Source organism: Artemia sp. Qi Xiang Cuo, chromosome 9, assembly GCF_049724085.1.
Source record: "Artemia sp. Qi Xiang Cuo chromosome 9, ASM4972408v1, whole genome shotgun sequence".
In the NCBI taxonomy this organism is placed as follows: Eukaryota; Metazoa; Arthropoda; class Branchiopoda; order Anostraca; family Artemiidae; genus Artemia; species Artemia sp. Qi Xiang Cuo.
In genome coordinates this window covers 202,223-219,046 of record NC_142802.1, presented here as the reverse complement: position 1 = coordinate 219,046, position 16,824 = coordinate 202,223, and the positions used below count along the sequence as shown (strand labels likewise).

The following is a 16,824-nucleotide window of genomic DNA, read 5'->3' as shown; positions in this document are numbered from 1 at the left end:
TAGTATCTGTTCATTTTCAAGCTTAATGTTGTTCCTTAATTTCAGTTGAAAAAACTTGTTTTTATATTTAATAGCCTCAAAGGTATGAATTTGTTCATTTGGCCATCGCTTTCAGTAACAGGATAAAAAAAAATGCTAGTAACAGGATAAAAATCCCAAAGAAGGTTCAGACACCCCTCCCCACAAAAGTAAAAAGTAATATAAAACTTAGTATATGAAAATACATATTTTATTGTGGTTGCTCTTCCTCCCGTAGCAGTTCAGATCCGTCCTGAAACAAAATACTGATCACATCCCCAATTACAATATCCCCCCCAACTCTAGCATCAAAGGGGTCCAGCGTTAGATTATTTCGCCTACGCAGAAATCGTGTGATATGTAATTTTTTTAATTTGATTTATGACCGCATTTTGGCTTGCGATAGTACAACTGATGGCTCTGTATTTTGATTCTGTTGTTATTACTTACTCTAAGCGTAATTTTATACGTTACTTATTCAAAAATAGTAAGGCCTAATTTTGATTTTGGAATGTATTATGGTTAAAATAAAAGAGTTTGCTGCATGTAGTATAAAGAAACATTTATGTTCGGAATTGTCTTTATTACTCAGTCTCATGTGAGCTAATAATTAAAAAATAAACAAAATGAATATTAGTACATGTGCTACTACACCTACTTATAATTATAATACAACTATGTTTGCTTCTAAATTAAATGTAAAAAAAATAAAACTGTTAGTGAAAGAATTAGGATCTAACAGAATGGCGTGATAAAACACCACACCATGCATGTTTGGATCTGTTTGAATCAAATATTCCAATTAACAAGCAAATAGTGTGTAAGTCAATAAGTAAACGTCCCACACAATATGTTTACTCATAGTTGAAAACCAGAAGTCTGGTCTTCATATCTTGATGGGCAAAGCCAGGGGAGAATCATCAGCATTTTATTGGGGGGGGGGGGGGAATATGGGTCCATGTCTGGATAGTCAAAGGGCATGGGATGTATAATATTTTTCCCTCCACATTATAGGTGGGCAAATGCCCCCTTGCCACCCCCAAACAACGCCCCTGGGTAAAGCAAAACCTTGGTTTCCTTTTTTTTGGTTTTCCAGTCAATATTAATTTCATATTATGAAGATAGCTGTAAAATTTTTAAGGCCGTATTTGCAGACGAGCGCTAAAGAGAAGGGCAAATTACTCCCCCTATCACAAAAGAAATCAATGGCCTGAAATGAACCATAAAAGTGTGCGGCTAATTCAAAACCAATAAAATCTACTCATTTAACTCAGGTCTCAACCCTCATACAAGTCAACCTCCATTCAATTCAACCCCATGCAACCTAAACCACATGAACGGGTCTAAAGCAAAATCTTGGGGAAGGCATAATGTGACAAAGGCACCATTTAGCAAAATCTTGGGGGAAGGGGGGCTAATAATTGACCGAATTGACAAATTTATTCTAAAAAAAGGAGTAAAAAAACAGGATAAGAGGGTAACAGAAAAAAATCTTTCTTTAGAAGGGGTGGGTTCCCCGGCTTCCCTGGATCCGACAGTGCTAAACCACATTCGACTCTGCCCCATTCAACTAAATCTAACCTGATGCAGGACTTGAATTGAATTGGGGTTGTGCTGCATGGGGTTTGAGTTAAATGATTTAACTAAACGAGGATAGATTTGCATGGGGGGGGGGGATGATCTGAATAATGGTTGAGTTGCCTGGGGGTTGAGATCAATCGGACTTGAGTTGACAGAAGTTGAGTTGAATGGGGCAGAGAGGTTTGCGTTGAGTTATCCGGGAGCCCATAAAAATGTATCAATACTTCAGAAGTTTTATCTGCCACTTTTTAGCCCATCCACAAGCCTGACCAAATGTACAAACCTCTTCAATCACTCTGTTTAACCGTTATGATTGAGAGTTGAAACAACCCTTTAAAGTTTTATTTTCTTATAGGATTGAGATCAAAGCAATTAAAATCATAAAAGCCCATAAAACTACAGAAATTGCATTACTTAATTGATCACATGGGGATTTCAATAATTTCCAATTGATTCATGCGTACTAGAAATATTCCATATGCTCAAGTACAACAATCCATTGAGAATTTACGACCCATATACAACAACACAAGCAATAAATGTATTCTTAAATTCAAAACTTCTATGGAGGTAAATGGTTTCATCCCAATAATGTAATTATATCCATTTTTCTTCAGTGGACGGCTTGACGCTCTGAAATTTATAACCCTTGCTCTTGTGACCTATGTTGACTTATTCAGAAGCAAGAAAATATTACAACAGAACTCCAAAAAAGTACTTGACAACACACAGCTGTTCTAAATGTTCTATATGTTTCTTAAAATCTTAGATATTTTTTGTCAATACTATGTATAAATTATAAAAGATTTACATTGTCGCACCTTTTTTTTTTATAGATGTTCTTCAGTTTGTAAAAACTTTGGAATCCCTTGAAAGTGAACGTGCCCTGGAAAAACTATTATGATTTAAAAGCTACTGAGAAACAGTGTACGATAGATTTTTTTTAAGACATGTTGATATTAAACTGAAAATAATATATTTTAATCTCTAAATCATATAGAGTTTCAAATTTCTTATAATACTAATACATTAACTTATAAGCGACTAAAATATGAGTTATTTTGGCATTAAAATTAGAAATTGTGCAGAGCGTATCTACAAGGATGAACCGTGTCCAGGATTTCCTGGGGGGGGGGGGGCTACCAAAAAATTTCGGGGATGGGTATACAAAAAGAACAAAGAAAAAGGGGTTTATATCCGGTGTACTTTGTCTAAGTGTCTCATATGAGGGCCTTTTGTACGTGCATGTTTAAGACCAAATTACGAGTCAGAGATTTTTAAGAAGAAGATATATTTTCTAGCTGGAATTTTAAGGCCAGTTCACGAGCTGAAAAAATATTTTGTAGGAGGCGGGTGTTCAAACTGGCCATCCCTACCCCCCCATCCCCATGGATAAAACCCATCTAGCAGGCGAGTTTTCTTTTTAAATGTATACAGATAAACCTATTTCACCTTTTCTGACAAAAGTGGTTCTTTTATTTTTAAATTAATGTGACCTAAATTTAGACAGTAGAAAACAAAAATTACAGAAAAAATTCTTTTTTTTATGGTTGATTTTTGTTTTACTGGTCATTGCAGATGGTGTTAGCAGTTAATTTTTTCCGTAAGAAATGAACAATTAGTTTTCTTTTATTCCTTCATGCAAGAGATATATCACATATATGGTGGCCGGCGTTTCCCCCGGGAAACCCCCTCCCCCCAGCGTTTACCCCCCGAAAAACAACCTCGCGGAAAACACGCCCCTCTTCCGTGGAGAATAAGGCTTTCCAAATTTGAGAATTTTATTTGAGTTTTTTCCGAAGGGGGAAGGAATTTTGCTAGTTATGCATTATACGCCAATCACTCAAGTTTATGCTGTGTAAAACTCAAGGACAAACCGGTTTCTTAGTTCCTTTCTTTCAGCTTAGCGTGAGAGAAGACAGCGAAAAGTAACAGAATAGGCGGGAAATATATAATTTGAGCTATAAAATAAAAGTTCAAAACAGGGATAAAATCCTTTTTAATAGACAGTATATATATATATATATATATATATATATATATATATATATATATATATATATATATATATATATATATATATATATATATATATATATACGCAAGGCCGTATCCAGGGGGGTGACCCGGTTTGAACCCCCCCCCCCGGAAATTTTTGACCGAGTCGAAAATAAGTCGAAAATTAGTAAAACCTTGGTATAAATCAGTAAAATTAGTCGAAAACTGAGTCAAAAATTAGTAACCCCCCCCCCCCGAAAAAATAATCCTGGATCCGCTCCTGTATGTATATATATATATATATATATATATATATATATATATATATATATATATATATATATATATATATATATATATATATATATATATATATATATATATATATATATATATATATATATATATATATATATATATATATATATATTACGCAACTGAAAAACTAATTAAGTTTACAATTCAAAAGCTCTGCCATTCTCGATGTATCCCCCCTCCCCACGAAAAAAGTATCGGCTGGTGTTTTCTTCTTACGTAGTTTTGAAAAATATATTTCCTATAACGATATATTTGCTATTTCGTCCAGTCTAAAATACAAGGATATGACGCAAATCCTTGCACTGAACGAATAATTTAACATCTAGGATCCAAAAAATACCGTTGATGTCATAAGATCTAGTTCCAAATAATGCAAATAACCCAGATTGTGCCTGGATATTTGTGATAACCTGGCGATAATATTCCTGGACGAGAGGCAGGCTTGTAGTACTTTTTTCAGTTGGAGGAGGGGAGAATTAAGCATCAATGATATCTCAAAAGTAAAAATTGACCTTATTAGGTTCATTTAGTCCTTAAAAGGAAACGCTATTTCCTCTTGTGGATATTCCAAGTCCTGGTATTTAACTGAAATGTTCGAAAATATTTGCATGATGCTTTTTCTTATTTCAAATAAGTTTTTCTTTATGTGACACATTCAACTTTTTAGGTTTTTTTTAGGAAAAAATGCCTAAAGGGTACTTTAATGATAAATCTGGTAGAAATTACGGATCCATGCAATTGAAATTGCACTTTGTCGGGCCAAAAACTTCGTCAAAACTAAATGTGCTCCCCGTTCCCTATGCATGAATCAATCCCTGCCTTGGAGCCTAATACATAGCGAGGAAAGGGTAGTTTTTAATGCTCTTTCTTAAGGCCCCTTCAAATATTTAAGCTTCAAATCATGCTGGATTGGAATAGAGTCAGCCAAACTCGTAAACGGTGTCTGAATGAAAGTATTTTCTGAGAGTAATACCAAGAACATGCTGAAAGGAATAACTTCATAAATCTACACCAAGATTTCTGACTAATAGATAACAGATTAAATTGGTGTTATGTCTCCTGTTAAAATGTGGCTTCTAATGATTACTGTTTCCCTTATATCGGGACCATGTTTAAATCTTCATACTTAGAAAATATTATGCACAGCATGTTTTCACCGGGTATTAACAATAGATAGACAGATTTATTCACACTAAAGCCCTATTGGGCCATGGTGATACCAAAAAAAGCAAAAAATACAACATCAAAACTAAACTGGCAAAACACTAGAACTAAATATTCAAGAAAATCTTCATGATACTTCATATCTAGTCAGGCGAATCTTCCAATATTATTTATATCTAAATAAAACCTACTTTTCTTAATTTCCAAATCCCAATCTCTCCCCCGACCTCCTGCCACAAATGTTCAGCCCCAATTCCTTACATTCCCCTAAAAATGAAACAAAGACTCATCCATCCCTCCACACATAGGGTAACTATAAGGACCATCCCTCATTATAGCCCTCCCTAAATATTTCCTTCCTTTTCTAAGAGGTATGAAATTCCGCTTACAGACATTGCCCACTTTAAACTTCGTTCCAGTTCTCCCTGATCTCCAATAATAGCCCTAGGGACGGCGAGGCGGCCTTCTCAGATTGCCAAAACTGAACTTCTTGAGACTCTAGCCTAGTAGCAACTAACCTAAATACAGTCCTTACCAACCCTCGTATGATCCCCTTCCACTCATTTCAACAATTACCTCACCCTGCACGTCTAATATATGTTTCACCTGGTTTGGCCACGAATCCTTCCTATCCTATCCTGAAGCATCATTAAAAAAGCTTGCTTACCTAGCCTATTATCCCGTTTCACAATGTTTAATCATACTAATTAGCCTACTATGTCTCATACACTTTATTTGTATATCCCCTCTCAGCATAAACCCATTAAACTTATTATCAAGGCCTAATATACGCTTAAAAACGACAACTGAAATCTTTCTAAATTTACCCTAATATCAAATAACCATGTGCCTAAAGGTTAACACATCTTTATTAAATTTCAAACAAACTCTGTTGAACTAATCAATGCTTGATATTGATAACGACTAATGAATTTATTAATGCTTTACTTAATTCAAGGCCATTCCCAGGGGTGGGTTAGGGGGGGGGGGGGGTTGAGCCCCTCGCGAAATGTTTTTTAACTCATAAAAACGTAACAAAAATGAATATAAACAAATTTTGTATGCGTTTTTGCGTGTAAACCCCCCCCCCGAAAAAATCTTTGAGTAAAACCCCATCCGAAAAAAAAATCGTAGGTACGGCCTTGACTTAATCCATGATAAGAGTGCGGCAAGGCAGCTTTTCAGTACCCTATAGCTGAATTCGAGTAGCTATGGAAATTCTGGGAAAACGATCAATTTCATTATTATCTAAGCATTAAAATTAACCACTTGTTCACTTGCTTTACGTGCCCGGCAACAAAGTATATTAACTCAAGTTTTGACATATGAAAGCGTCAACTAAGATGACATGCTGTGTTGACCCACATTGAACAAAAAATGAATGACATTCAAACGAGTGCGACCTGACGACGCCTGGATGAATTGTCTAATTGCTTATTTTGTTCTTCTCAAAATGTTTTATTTACTTTAGATGTAATGCATGTCAGATTTACTTTAGCTTTGACAACAATTGTAAATAGTGAAGAAATTTCTTCTAACGGAGAGAAGATTTGGACGACCTTTAAGACCAAGTTTCTCAAGAGTGTAAGATTTCCAAGAAAACATTTTATATCAACTGATCTATTACACAATGGCTAACACATTTTCTTGCAATTCAGAGCAAAGAAGAGTTATTTCACCTGGCATTGTAACTAGGCATGCCATTTGTTGGCAGGAAATAGTTTACTTGGGTCTTGCCCGATTAAGAACATAGTTGGGTATTGGCCCACGAAATAAAAAAATATGGTCTTCTCTTGTAACTTAAACCAAAATTAGGCACAAGTAAATAACCTACAAGAAGCAGGGCCTCAAAACTTTGGATGAATCCACCCCTAGTAAATTCAGGTGAAATTTCTTAAACATGAATAAATTCCAATATCTGGACTTAAAATTGCAGAATCAGACCGCAACAGGGCCCTCTTCCAGCAGTTTGCCAGTCTGTACCACTAGACTAGACTCTATATCTACACTAATACACTCAGGTCTACCTTTTTAAGAGATTAGAAGATTAGCCAATCCTTGAGTTTGGGATCTGTCGCAGAGGAGTACGCTGTTTTTTTTGTTTTTTTTTTGGAAGGGTCCAATAAAAAGAAAAAAAAAATTATATTTGGTAATTTAAAGAAAAAATGCCCGCAAATCCAGGAAAGATCTCAGGGGAGGGGCTCTGGCCCCAAAAACCCTTTTTTACGTCCATCCTCTGATATGGCAAAAAAGCACTATTCGGTCAAGTTCTTTTTAATTTCCCAGACTAAATTTCTTAAACATGCATAATTGCCAATATCTGGACCTAAAATTGCAGAATCTTTACATGTTTTACAGGGAATCTTTTACAAGGAGTCTCTTTCAACAGTTCAGACCGATCTCAGGAGGACTTCCACTATCCTCCTGCAATGTGAAGGCATATCTGTACAGTGGCAGATCCAGGGGGCCCCTAACGTTAGTCTAAAGTAGTGTAATTTACTTAATTAACGCAAGTTTGCGTTAATTAAACTTGCTCCTAACGCAAGTTTGTTGGATCAACCTATTTTGGCCCCCCCCCCCCCTAAAAAACTCCTGGATCTGCCCCTGTATCTGTACATTGACAAGATAATTAAGATTTGATGAAGTTTGAAGGCCTTGTCGAAGGGATTGAACAATATTGGCCTGGCCTCTAATCGCGTCCTTTAAAATTTACCTAAGAATTGCAGAAAAAACACAGATACAAACATTTTTGAACTAAATACCATCTTCATTCCGGAGACATGGGCCTCCTGAAAGGGTGGTGGACGGGCTAAACCCTTCCAACATTCTAGACTCTAGAGAATCCTTAAAATAATTTTGAAAGTCATGTTTGACATAAATAATTCGGAAAAAAGAAGGATAAATTAGGGTATTGACTGCGCAATCGACTGATCCCCCCTCCTCTCATTGAAAAGCATTTTTGGATATCACTAACCAGAAAAAAATCGTTTGCCAAGACAATGATTTTATTTGTGCTTTTTTAGTTCTTTTGTTAACAGAAGATTTAAGTTTTATAACGTTTTTAAGTATAAAAACATTTCTTTATTTCAAAAAAATAATCGGTAGTTGTCTAGAATCCGGTAAGTATGAGACAATTGTATTGAAGATCAGATAGGCATTTTACCGGGCAATGCCTAGATGCTGTATAAACAAAGGGTTTCTCACTCCGGGAATTATATTTAAACTTTAGTTTTTTGGGGTTTAGGGAGAATAAAAGCTACCTAGGTTGGGTTAGGTTACGTATTTAATATATGCTATGCTTTAACCTCCCCCCCCCCCACCGCCTAATGTGTAAATATATAGCCCAATTTTGTTAATAAACTATAATATTTTTATCCTATTTTGTTTTATTTCATTAGCAATAACGAAACTACTTATCGCGAGAAACGGCACCTCGAATGGCTCGAAAAGAAAGACCATTTCTTTTTTTCATTCTGCCCCATCCAAATAAGTCCATATCTTTACAGCTTTTCCAGTATTTCTTTTCTTTTAGTAGGGAAAATTTACACTATTGATTAGATTTTCACCTTCTTCCATAGGCTGTCCCAAATCAAAACACAATACATACGCGTAAAAAACGTTTTGACTTTTAACAACCTATATGTTATCAGGATCCTTCTAGTTGATCCTGGAAAGCTCACCTGCTGCAGGGTGAAATTGGTTTGCGGTAAACTTCGTTGTTTGGTAAACTAAGATAAGGACCTTCCATGAGACACGTTCTTATCTCTTTTTAACAGATGAAGCAAACAGGATATTATTGCGGGGAGGATTGGTCTGATAAAATTCGCTTTAATTAGCCACCAAAATATTAATACGTTTATTATTAAAATAGAAATGTGGGTTTGTTACACTCAGTCCCTTACACTAGGTCCCTAAAAAAAAAAAAAAAAAAAAAAAAAAAAAACTCACGAGGGCCGACACATCAATATATATATTTACGACATATAGATGTTTATAGACATTTATTTTTACTATAGATATTTATACAATTTCTCTCGATATCCTAGTGTTGTTGTAGATATCAGAACTTCAGAACTTTTGCTTATTTTTTTTCTTTGTGCGTATCTGTCTAATGATTTACTTTTGTTCCAAGTAACTTCAATGAAATTTATGGATTTCAATAATTATTCTTTTTTGTTACATGCCTGTTCTTCTCACCTGACATGGCGTCAGTTTGGGATTTTAATCCTTTGTTATCTTGAACCTGATTTTACTTGTATTGGTCTCATGGGTATATTAATGCACTGGAGCTTAAGCGTTATATATATATATATTTTTTTTTTTTGGTTTCAGGAACTGAGTAGTATGATTAATGATTTAAGGAAGTCACTTAAATCTATCTTAAATTATTATTATTAATTTGTTCAATAATACAAAATGTATATGTCTCTTACTTATTGGTATGATTATTGTGATTTTATTTATCTATTTATTTCTATTTTTTGTTGTCATTTATAGCCTCTTAGTTATTTTTTTATTTATTTTCTTTGTGTGTGTTGTGGCGCAGGTTTGATACACAGTCTCCTTAAGTTTTATGAATTTTTCTATCTCAGGCTCTGCGGATGTTTAATCCCTTGATGGGCGTTTACTTTAATTGCAAAGTAACCCATTAGATGTTTTGAGTATTATTACTAATTCTATTGGTCAAATTAAAAGAAATTCCCAAAATATTTGTATCAATTACTTCAATTATAATTGATTTATAAAAAATCAATTACTAGTAGGCATGTTTCCGATTTAAATTGGGATACTAGACGAAATGATCACTTTTCGGTCCTTCAACCCAATATTCAGGGTCTATGTTCATCGATTGATCAGTTGAGGCAGATGGTGTATGGTGGGCGACCCGATGTTATCGGATTATGTTAGACTTTTCTTAATTCTAGCAATGAAATGCTTTTAGACATACCCGGTTACAAAATGGAGTGACTAAATCTCAGAAGGATGGCAAAGGGTGGTCTAGTAATGTATATTTCTGATGTTTTTCCATATACTATTTGAAGCGATCTGTCAAGGAACAACGAAGGGGTTTTTGAATCCCAGTTTATTTGAAATCAAATTAAAAAATAAGGCTTTGATAATTGGTAATGTTTATATATCTTCCAGTGGATCTGTCCCTTCTTTTCTTCAGGTGCTTACTGAGGTTTTGGATTTAATAGGCAGACGTCCATGTGAACTTGTAATAATGGGAAACTTTAACTTGAATCTAATTCTCATGGTTTCCTCTACTACGGTGAAGTTTCTCTCAGATATGCTCGCTGCTGGGGTTCTACCAACAACCTGTACTCCGATACGTGTAACTGATACATCAGCGTCTTTAATTGATAAAATTTTTTCGTCTCTGAATTTGTTTCGGAATTCTGTTGTAGTGAGTGATATTTCAGACCATTTTCCTGTATTTTCCAGTTTTATTCTTGAAAAATATTGAGTAGGGACACTCTAGCACCTGCTTCAGCTTCTTTTAGGTTTGGTTTGAATGAATTGATCCGCCTTAGATTCCATTTAGCTGAGAAGACAAGGAACATTTTTGATGAGGATAATGATTTTTGTTCAAAGTTCGATTCCTTTTATGAGTCAGTGAAGGAGTCTATTTTTGACGTATGTGCTCTGTCCCCCTCTACTTCAAGGTCAAAAAGATCTATTCCTCTTAACCCATGGATGACCCCTGGCCTTCTAAAGAGTTGGAGAAGAAAAAACAATCTTTGGAAAGCTTTTAAGCCAGCAAAGCCATTTTTGAACGCTGCACGTCTTCAGCAATTCAAACTCTACAGGAATGTTTTCAGTTCTTTATTCCGGAAGACTAAATTCCTTTATTATTCCAGAAAATTCTCGGATTTTGGGAAAGACATTCGAAAAATTTGGCAAGTGATCAATTCCGTCCTCAAACGTTCTTCTCCGGCTCCTTCTATCCCTCCAAGTCTTGTAGTTGGTGATGTGGTTGTTGAGGGAATTCCATCTGTTCAAGAAGCATTTACATCATATTTTGCCAATATTGGGAAAACCACTGCTTCTTCAGTCAGGTCTTCACAGTCACAACCAGATTACAAATCTTATCCTGACCCACCTTGTCTCGAATCGATGGTGTTATATCCTGCTTCTGATGTTGAAGTAGCCAGGATTGTAAATAGCTTGAAGGGTTCTTCGCCGTCTGGCCCTGACTATTCCAACTATGGTACTGAGTCTGAGTACTGAGTCCGAGGTACTGAGTCTGAGATTATTTCTCAGTAGGAACTGAGTCTGAGATGATTCCCAAATTAGTCGACCTTTTTGAGAGAGTCGTTCTTTGGTTTGATGCAAATTGCCTTGCCCTAAATGTCGCTAAGTCAAGTTTTTTATTTTTTTTTCCCCGTGTTTCTCTGGCGTGCCCTGAGTTAACTAATATCCAGCTATCAAGGGGCTCTCTCAGTAGACCTAAGGAACGATATGTCCGATTTCTATGTATTCTTCTTGATGAAAACCTTTCATTCAAGCATCATATTGGACTAATTAAATATGAAGATCTCAAAGAGTCTTGGAATTTTGAGGAAGCTAAACACATTTTTCCTGGATCAATTTTAAAAATTCTGTTCCATTGATTAGTTCAGTCTTACGTCACTTATTACCCTACAATATGGATGTCAACTTTCTCGTCTTTTTTTAAACCGCTTTCTAAGTTATATGATAAGGCAAGAAGGCTTATACAGGAAACAAATTGTTCTACAACTAACCCAACTAGCCTATTACTTTATTTGCAGTCTCTCTAGATTCTTTCGTGTGGGTCTTTCATCAAATTCATGGTGACGTTCCCACAGCCCTTCAAACTACTCCTTCTTTCGTCACTGATAGGTCTTCGCATCATTCCCGCAATTCAAGGAATATTATTATTGTATTTACTCGATCGCTGAGGTCTGACTTCAATCCATTAACTGCTTGTCATATCGTTTGGAATAGCATACCTGAGTCAGCTCAAGAATGTCACTCGTTTGGTAGTTTCACAAGAATTTTAAGAAATTTTTTAATGCCTTGATTTTTTATGTTTATATATATATTTCTTTTAATTTTATTATTATTGTTTAGGGGGGTGACCCTAGCCTGAGTTAGAAACGTTTGTTTTGAGGGATACTCAGTTTGTCTAATTTTCTTTGTGGCTTGGTTTCAAATATATATTTGGAATTTGGTTTAATTTATTGAATTGTCCTACATCTTCATTTTTATTTGGGGGGGGGGTCTCTTAAAATTATATTTTGTTTATATCTTTTAAATATTTTTTCTTCTTTGTTTTGTTTTGTGTGTGTATGTTGAGTCTTGGAAAGGTTGAAACGCATTATATTGAAAATACTTTTCTTCTCTTTTTTTTTAGTATTTCTGCCATTTCTGTTTTTCCCTGTTTTTTTTCCTGGGCATAGAGCTTTACGGGGGATTCTATGTTGAGGTGTTTTGTCGTAAATTTATTGGTTGAATAAATTGATTGATTGATTATATAAACCGCAAAAACATTTACGGTGCTTGAGCAAAGGTTTTAATGTTTTAATTCAAGCTAAAAATATGCCTGAAAATTTGAAAATTAATTTTTTTTTGTTAGAAAAAATATACAAGGGAATTTAGCAGGGCCGTATCCAGGATTTTTGTTCAGGGGGGGGGGGTACTAATTTTTGACTTTTTTTTTGGGGGGGGGGTTACTAATTTTTGACTCAGTTTTCGACTAATTTTACTGATTTTTACCTAGGTTTTACTAATTTTCGACTTATTTTCGAGTCGGTCAAAAATTTGGGGGGGGGGGGGTTAAACCGGGTAACCCCCCCCGCCTGGATACGGCCTTGGAATGTAGGTATGTATGTATTTTTTCTACATCCTCGAACTGGGAAATGGAAATCTTCCTAAAAATGAACTTAATAAAATTAAATTACCGGAAGACATAATTTCCAGTGGCAATTTAATTGAGGAAGTATTTAGAGAATCTTTGTCTAAGATATCTTCCGTTTAATGAAGGATCGAGTTATCTGAGCTTCAATCAAGAAAGAAGCTAGTAAAATAAATGCGAAAATTGTCAAACGCTCTCCGGAAGAACAAAAATCGTATAAAAGCTACGATTCTGTAAAAGATAAAGAAATAAGAGGAATTCAATTCCCTCCAAAATTCCTCAATTCAATTGAGACAGCAGATTTACCACCGCATGACTTAAAAATTAAGAAAATATATAGTTTCGCTTTTGCGTAACTTAGCTATTCAGAATGGATGTGTAATAGGACCGCCTTATTGTTACTAAATTATGTAACAACATAAGTAAGACGAATATAATTACTGGGGAAAAATCAGGAAAATAAGATCACATATCCTGAAATTACAGTGGATTCTAGTAAAGGTTAACTTGGGTATACTGTTCAACGACATCAATTTCCACTTCAACCCGAATTTGCCATGATAATACATAAGTCGCAAGGGCAAACTTTTGAATTTATTGGCGCCGACCTTAAAAGCTCCAATTTGTTAATCATGGAGTGTTATACGTTGCATTTTCTCGTGTGAAAAGACAACGTAGCTTAAAAGTTCTGCTACCACCTGAAAATGAACGAAGAACATATAACAGAGTGTGAAAGGAAGCCCTGACAACTACCAACGAAACGTCTTATTGTTAGAGTGATAGTTCTTTTTTTAAAATTAATTAAACGATTAATAATTATAATATATATTACATCTTTGACATTTCAGGTCAAAAGAACGATCTAAATAGGTCAGGACTTTACGGAATCATTCATAGTTTACCCAGGATGGTCGTAATGAACCCATAAAGAACACGCACATACCTGGGGTGATTCCGGCGTGGAATTTTCCCGAATACATTGCTGATAGCTGAGGAGAAGACCAACCCGTAGTGGCACTCCACGTTGGCTGTATCATTTCTGGCTTTGAAAGCTGTTCTATATTTGAAAGAGGTTGAGACCCTCTTTGACGGAGAAAAGAAGAACTGAAATTGGCTGCTTCATTTGACATTGGATATGCTACAAAAAACTTAAATAAGCCTTCTTGTAAGACAGAATGCATATATTACAGATTGTCCGACACCTCACGTATTTGTATATATCTACACATAGATGATAGAAGGGGCTGGTGACAGGGGATATTTATTTCCTAGGACCATGAGGCTCTCCTTAAAGTAATTTCGGTTGGATCACATCGTAACATCCCAAGATTTGGAAATATTGTTTTGATAATGCAAATTGTCGAAGATTTTTGAAGTTACTCTATTTCAGGCTTTGGTATTTTTCTTAGTCTGCTCTACTGTGACCGCGTCGAAAATGAAATTGTCTAAGTTTTATTAAGCTTAAAGGCTGCTAAGGAAAATGCGAGCTTTAGACGTATTTGTGAATTTTAAGACCCACTTGACATCTCAGTAGAGAAACTACCAGTGGATCCACGAAAAGTAAAATCAGCATAGAACTAAAGTTCATTCAGCTAAAACAGCCGCCCCCCGTCAATCAATACCAGGTGTTTAAAATAAAAATTCAATTTTATAACGATTTGGGCTGCTGCGTCGAACAAAAACCGTCGAGGTGCTGTAAATAGCACAATATCATTTTCATACCTAAAGATTATATCTGAATTTTCACATTTCTGATATATTTGTCAAAAACAGTTTTCTAAGCTGTTCCTAAGGGGAGAACCAGCTCGGCAATTTATGTTCAATCAAATTTTCATCCTCCTGTCGAACATTGCCCCTCTGACCGTCCCCTCGAAAGCAACTTAGCAAACTGTTTTAGGTAACTATTTCAGAAGTTTGAAAGCAGCATATATGACCTTGGGTTGGACAAGTGCCTCAAAATGAGGAGGGCTGCTCAATACTTTAGATGCCCAGGATACAGTCACCTAAAATAATCTTTTAGGGGGGATGGATGAGAGCAGGTTTGAAAAAAAAAATAAGAAGGAACCCCTCCCATCCCCCCAAGTTATCACAGCTTCTTGTATCAAACAATTCTTGGTAACGAAATGTAAAAAATGGAAAATTTTGAAATCAGTAGATGCATCAAAAGAGTCAGCTTATTATGCTGATTCAAAATATATAAGATTTATCAACTTTCGTGTTGCTCATTAAAAGTTACGAGTCTTAAAAATTTGCCTCATTTTTGAAAAAGGCAGAAACGACCCTAAAATTCATAAAAAATCAAAATCACATTATCAGATTCAGCGTGTCAGAGAACCCTACTGCAGACGTTTCAAGCTCCTATATACAAAAATGTGAAATTTTCTATTTCTGCCAGAAGAAATATCATGGATGCGTCTTTATTTGTCCCCTCCCCTTGAGGTGACCGTATCAAAACAGTGGTCCTAGAACATCAGGAGAGGGTCCATTTGAACGGAAATTAGTAGTTCTAGAGCCCTTATTAAGTGACCAAAAAGATTGGAGGGCAAATATCCCCCCTTTCATATCTTTTTTTTCCTCAAAGTTGTCCGATGAAAATTTTGAGATAGTCATTTTGTTCAGCATGGTTGAAACATCCAATAACCATTTTTTTAGGGGTAACATGACCCCTCAAAGCCCGTGGGGAGAGGCCTGTAAGTTATTAAATTTACCCATTGTTTACGTATAATATTTGTTATTGGGAAGTATACAGACATTTTGGGGGGGGGGATTTTTTGTTTGGGGTAGGTTTCCATAGGGAACATTTTTCGTGAGGACGCAAGTTTCCGCGGGGGGGGGAGGACTTTCCAGAGGAAATTTTACGCTGGGGGGATTGACAGAATTCCTATTCGAAATTAATTTTATTTGTTTTACTTTCTCTTTGCTAACTCAATTTTGCATTTGGAGAAGTTCCGGGGGAATTATCAGGAGGCTATTTTTAGCGTGTTTGGATTTACAGGAAAAAAAGTATGTCAAGGAGAATTCTTCAGGCTGAATCGTCCAAAAGAATTTTTAAGGCGGAAGAGGGGATTTTAAGCGAGGGCGGAATTGTCCAGAGGGGATTTTAAAAGGAAATTGCCCGGAGGGAATTTTATGGGGGGGGGGGTGTTGTGTTTTACGCGTTAGGAACGGAGGAATTTCCTGTGAGGGGAAGGGATTTTTCATGGGGGTGAGCTAGATTTACCGGCACTATTTGAAAAACGATCAGAAATTAAATAAAAGAAAAGTTTTTTCAACTGGAAGTAAGGAGCAACATTAAAACTCAAAACGAACAGAAACTATTCCGTGCATGAGGGGGGTTGCCCCCTCCTCAATACCTCGCTCTTTACGCTAAAGCTTGACTTTTTGTCCCAATTCCTTAAAAACGAGTCCTGAAGCACAAGTGCCGTTTACTGAGAACAACAAGCTTTTTTTTAAAGTTCTAAAAAAAGTTTTGCGTAAAGAGCGAGGTATTGAGGAGCAGGCAAGCCCCCTCATATACAGAATAATTTCTGTTCGTTTTGAGCTTTAATATTGCTCCTTACTTTCAGTATAAAATTTTTTATGATCAATCTGCACAACCAAGTTATCGGATCTTTTTGCATCATGATCATAAACTATACTTCTGAAACTGTAAAACTCTAAAAGTTTCTGGCACTACATTATGCACACAATTATACACAAATATCGCCGCTTGATACTCCCTTTATCGTAGCCGTAGACATTTCAAACTTTTGAGGAAAATAGCCCCCGTAACTTTATGCATGCCTGCCATGGCATCGTGCCTTAGTCTTTGAGTTCCAGTAGAAAGAATTCTGCTAGTCCCCATTTCTTTCCTTATTGGAATGGCA

The 16,824-nt window shown here is 35.8% G+C and overlaps 1 protein-coding gene across 2 annotated transcripts in view; it reads right to left on the bottom strand.

The window, feature by feature from the left end:
• LOC148948193 (uncharacterized) overlaps positions 1 to 16,824 on the bottom strand; it is a 64,065-nt gene that overhangs the window by 34,159 nt on the left and 13,082 nt on the right. For both annotated transcript variants that reach the window (XM_089094191.1, XM_089094192.1), the window contains exon 3: positions 13,902 to 14,096. In XM_089094191.1, the coding sequence (XP_088950317.1) occupies positions 13,902 to 14,096 (195 nt within the window). The remainder of the gene's footprint in view (positions 1 to 13,901; positions 14,097 to 16,824) is intronic.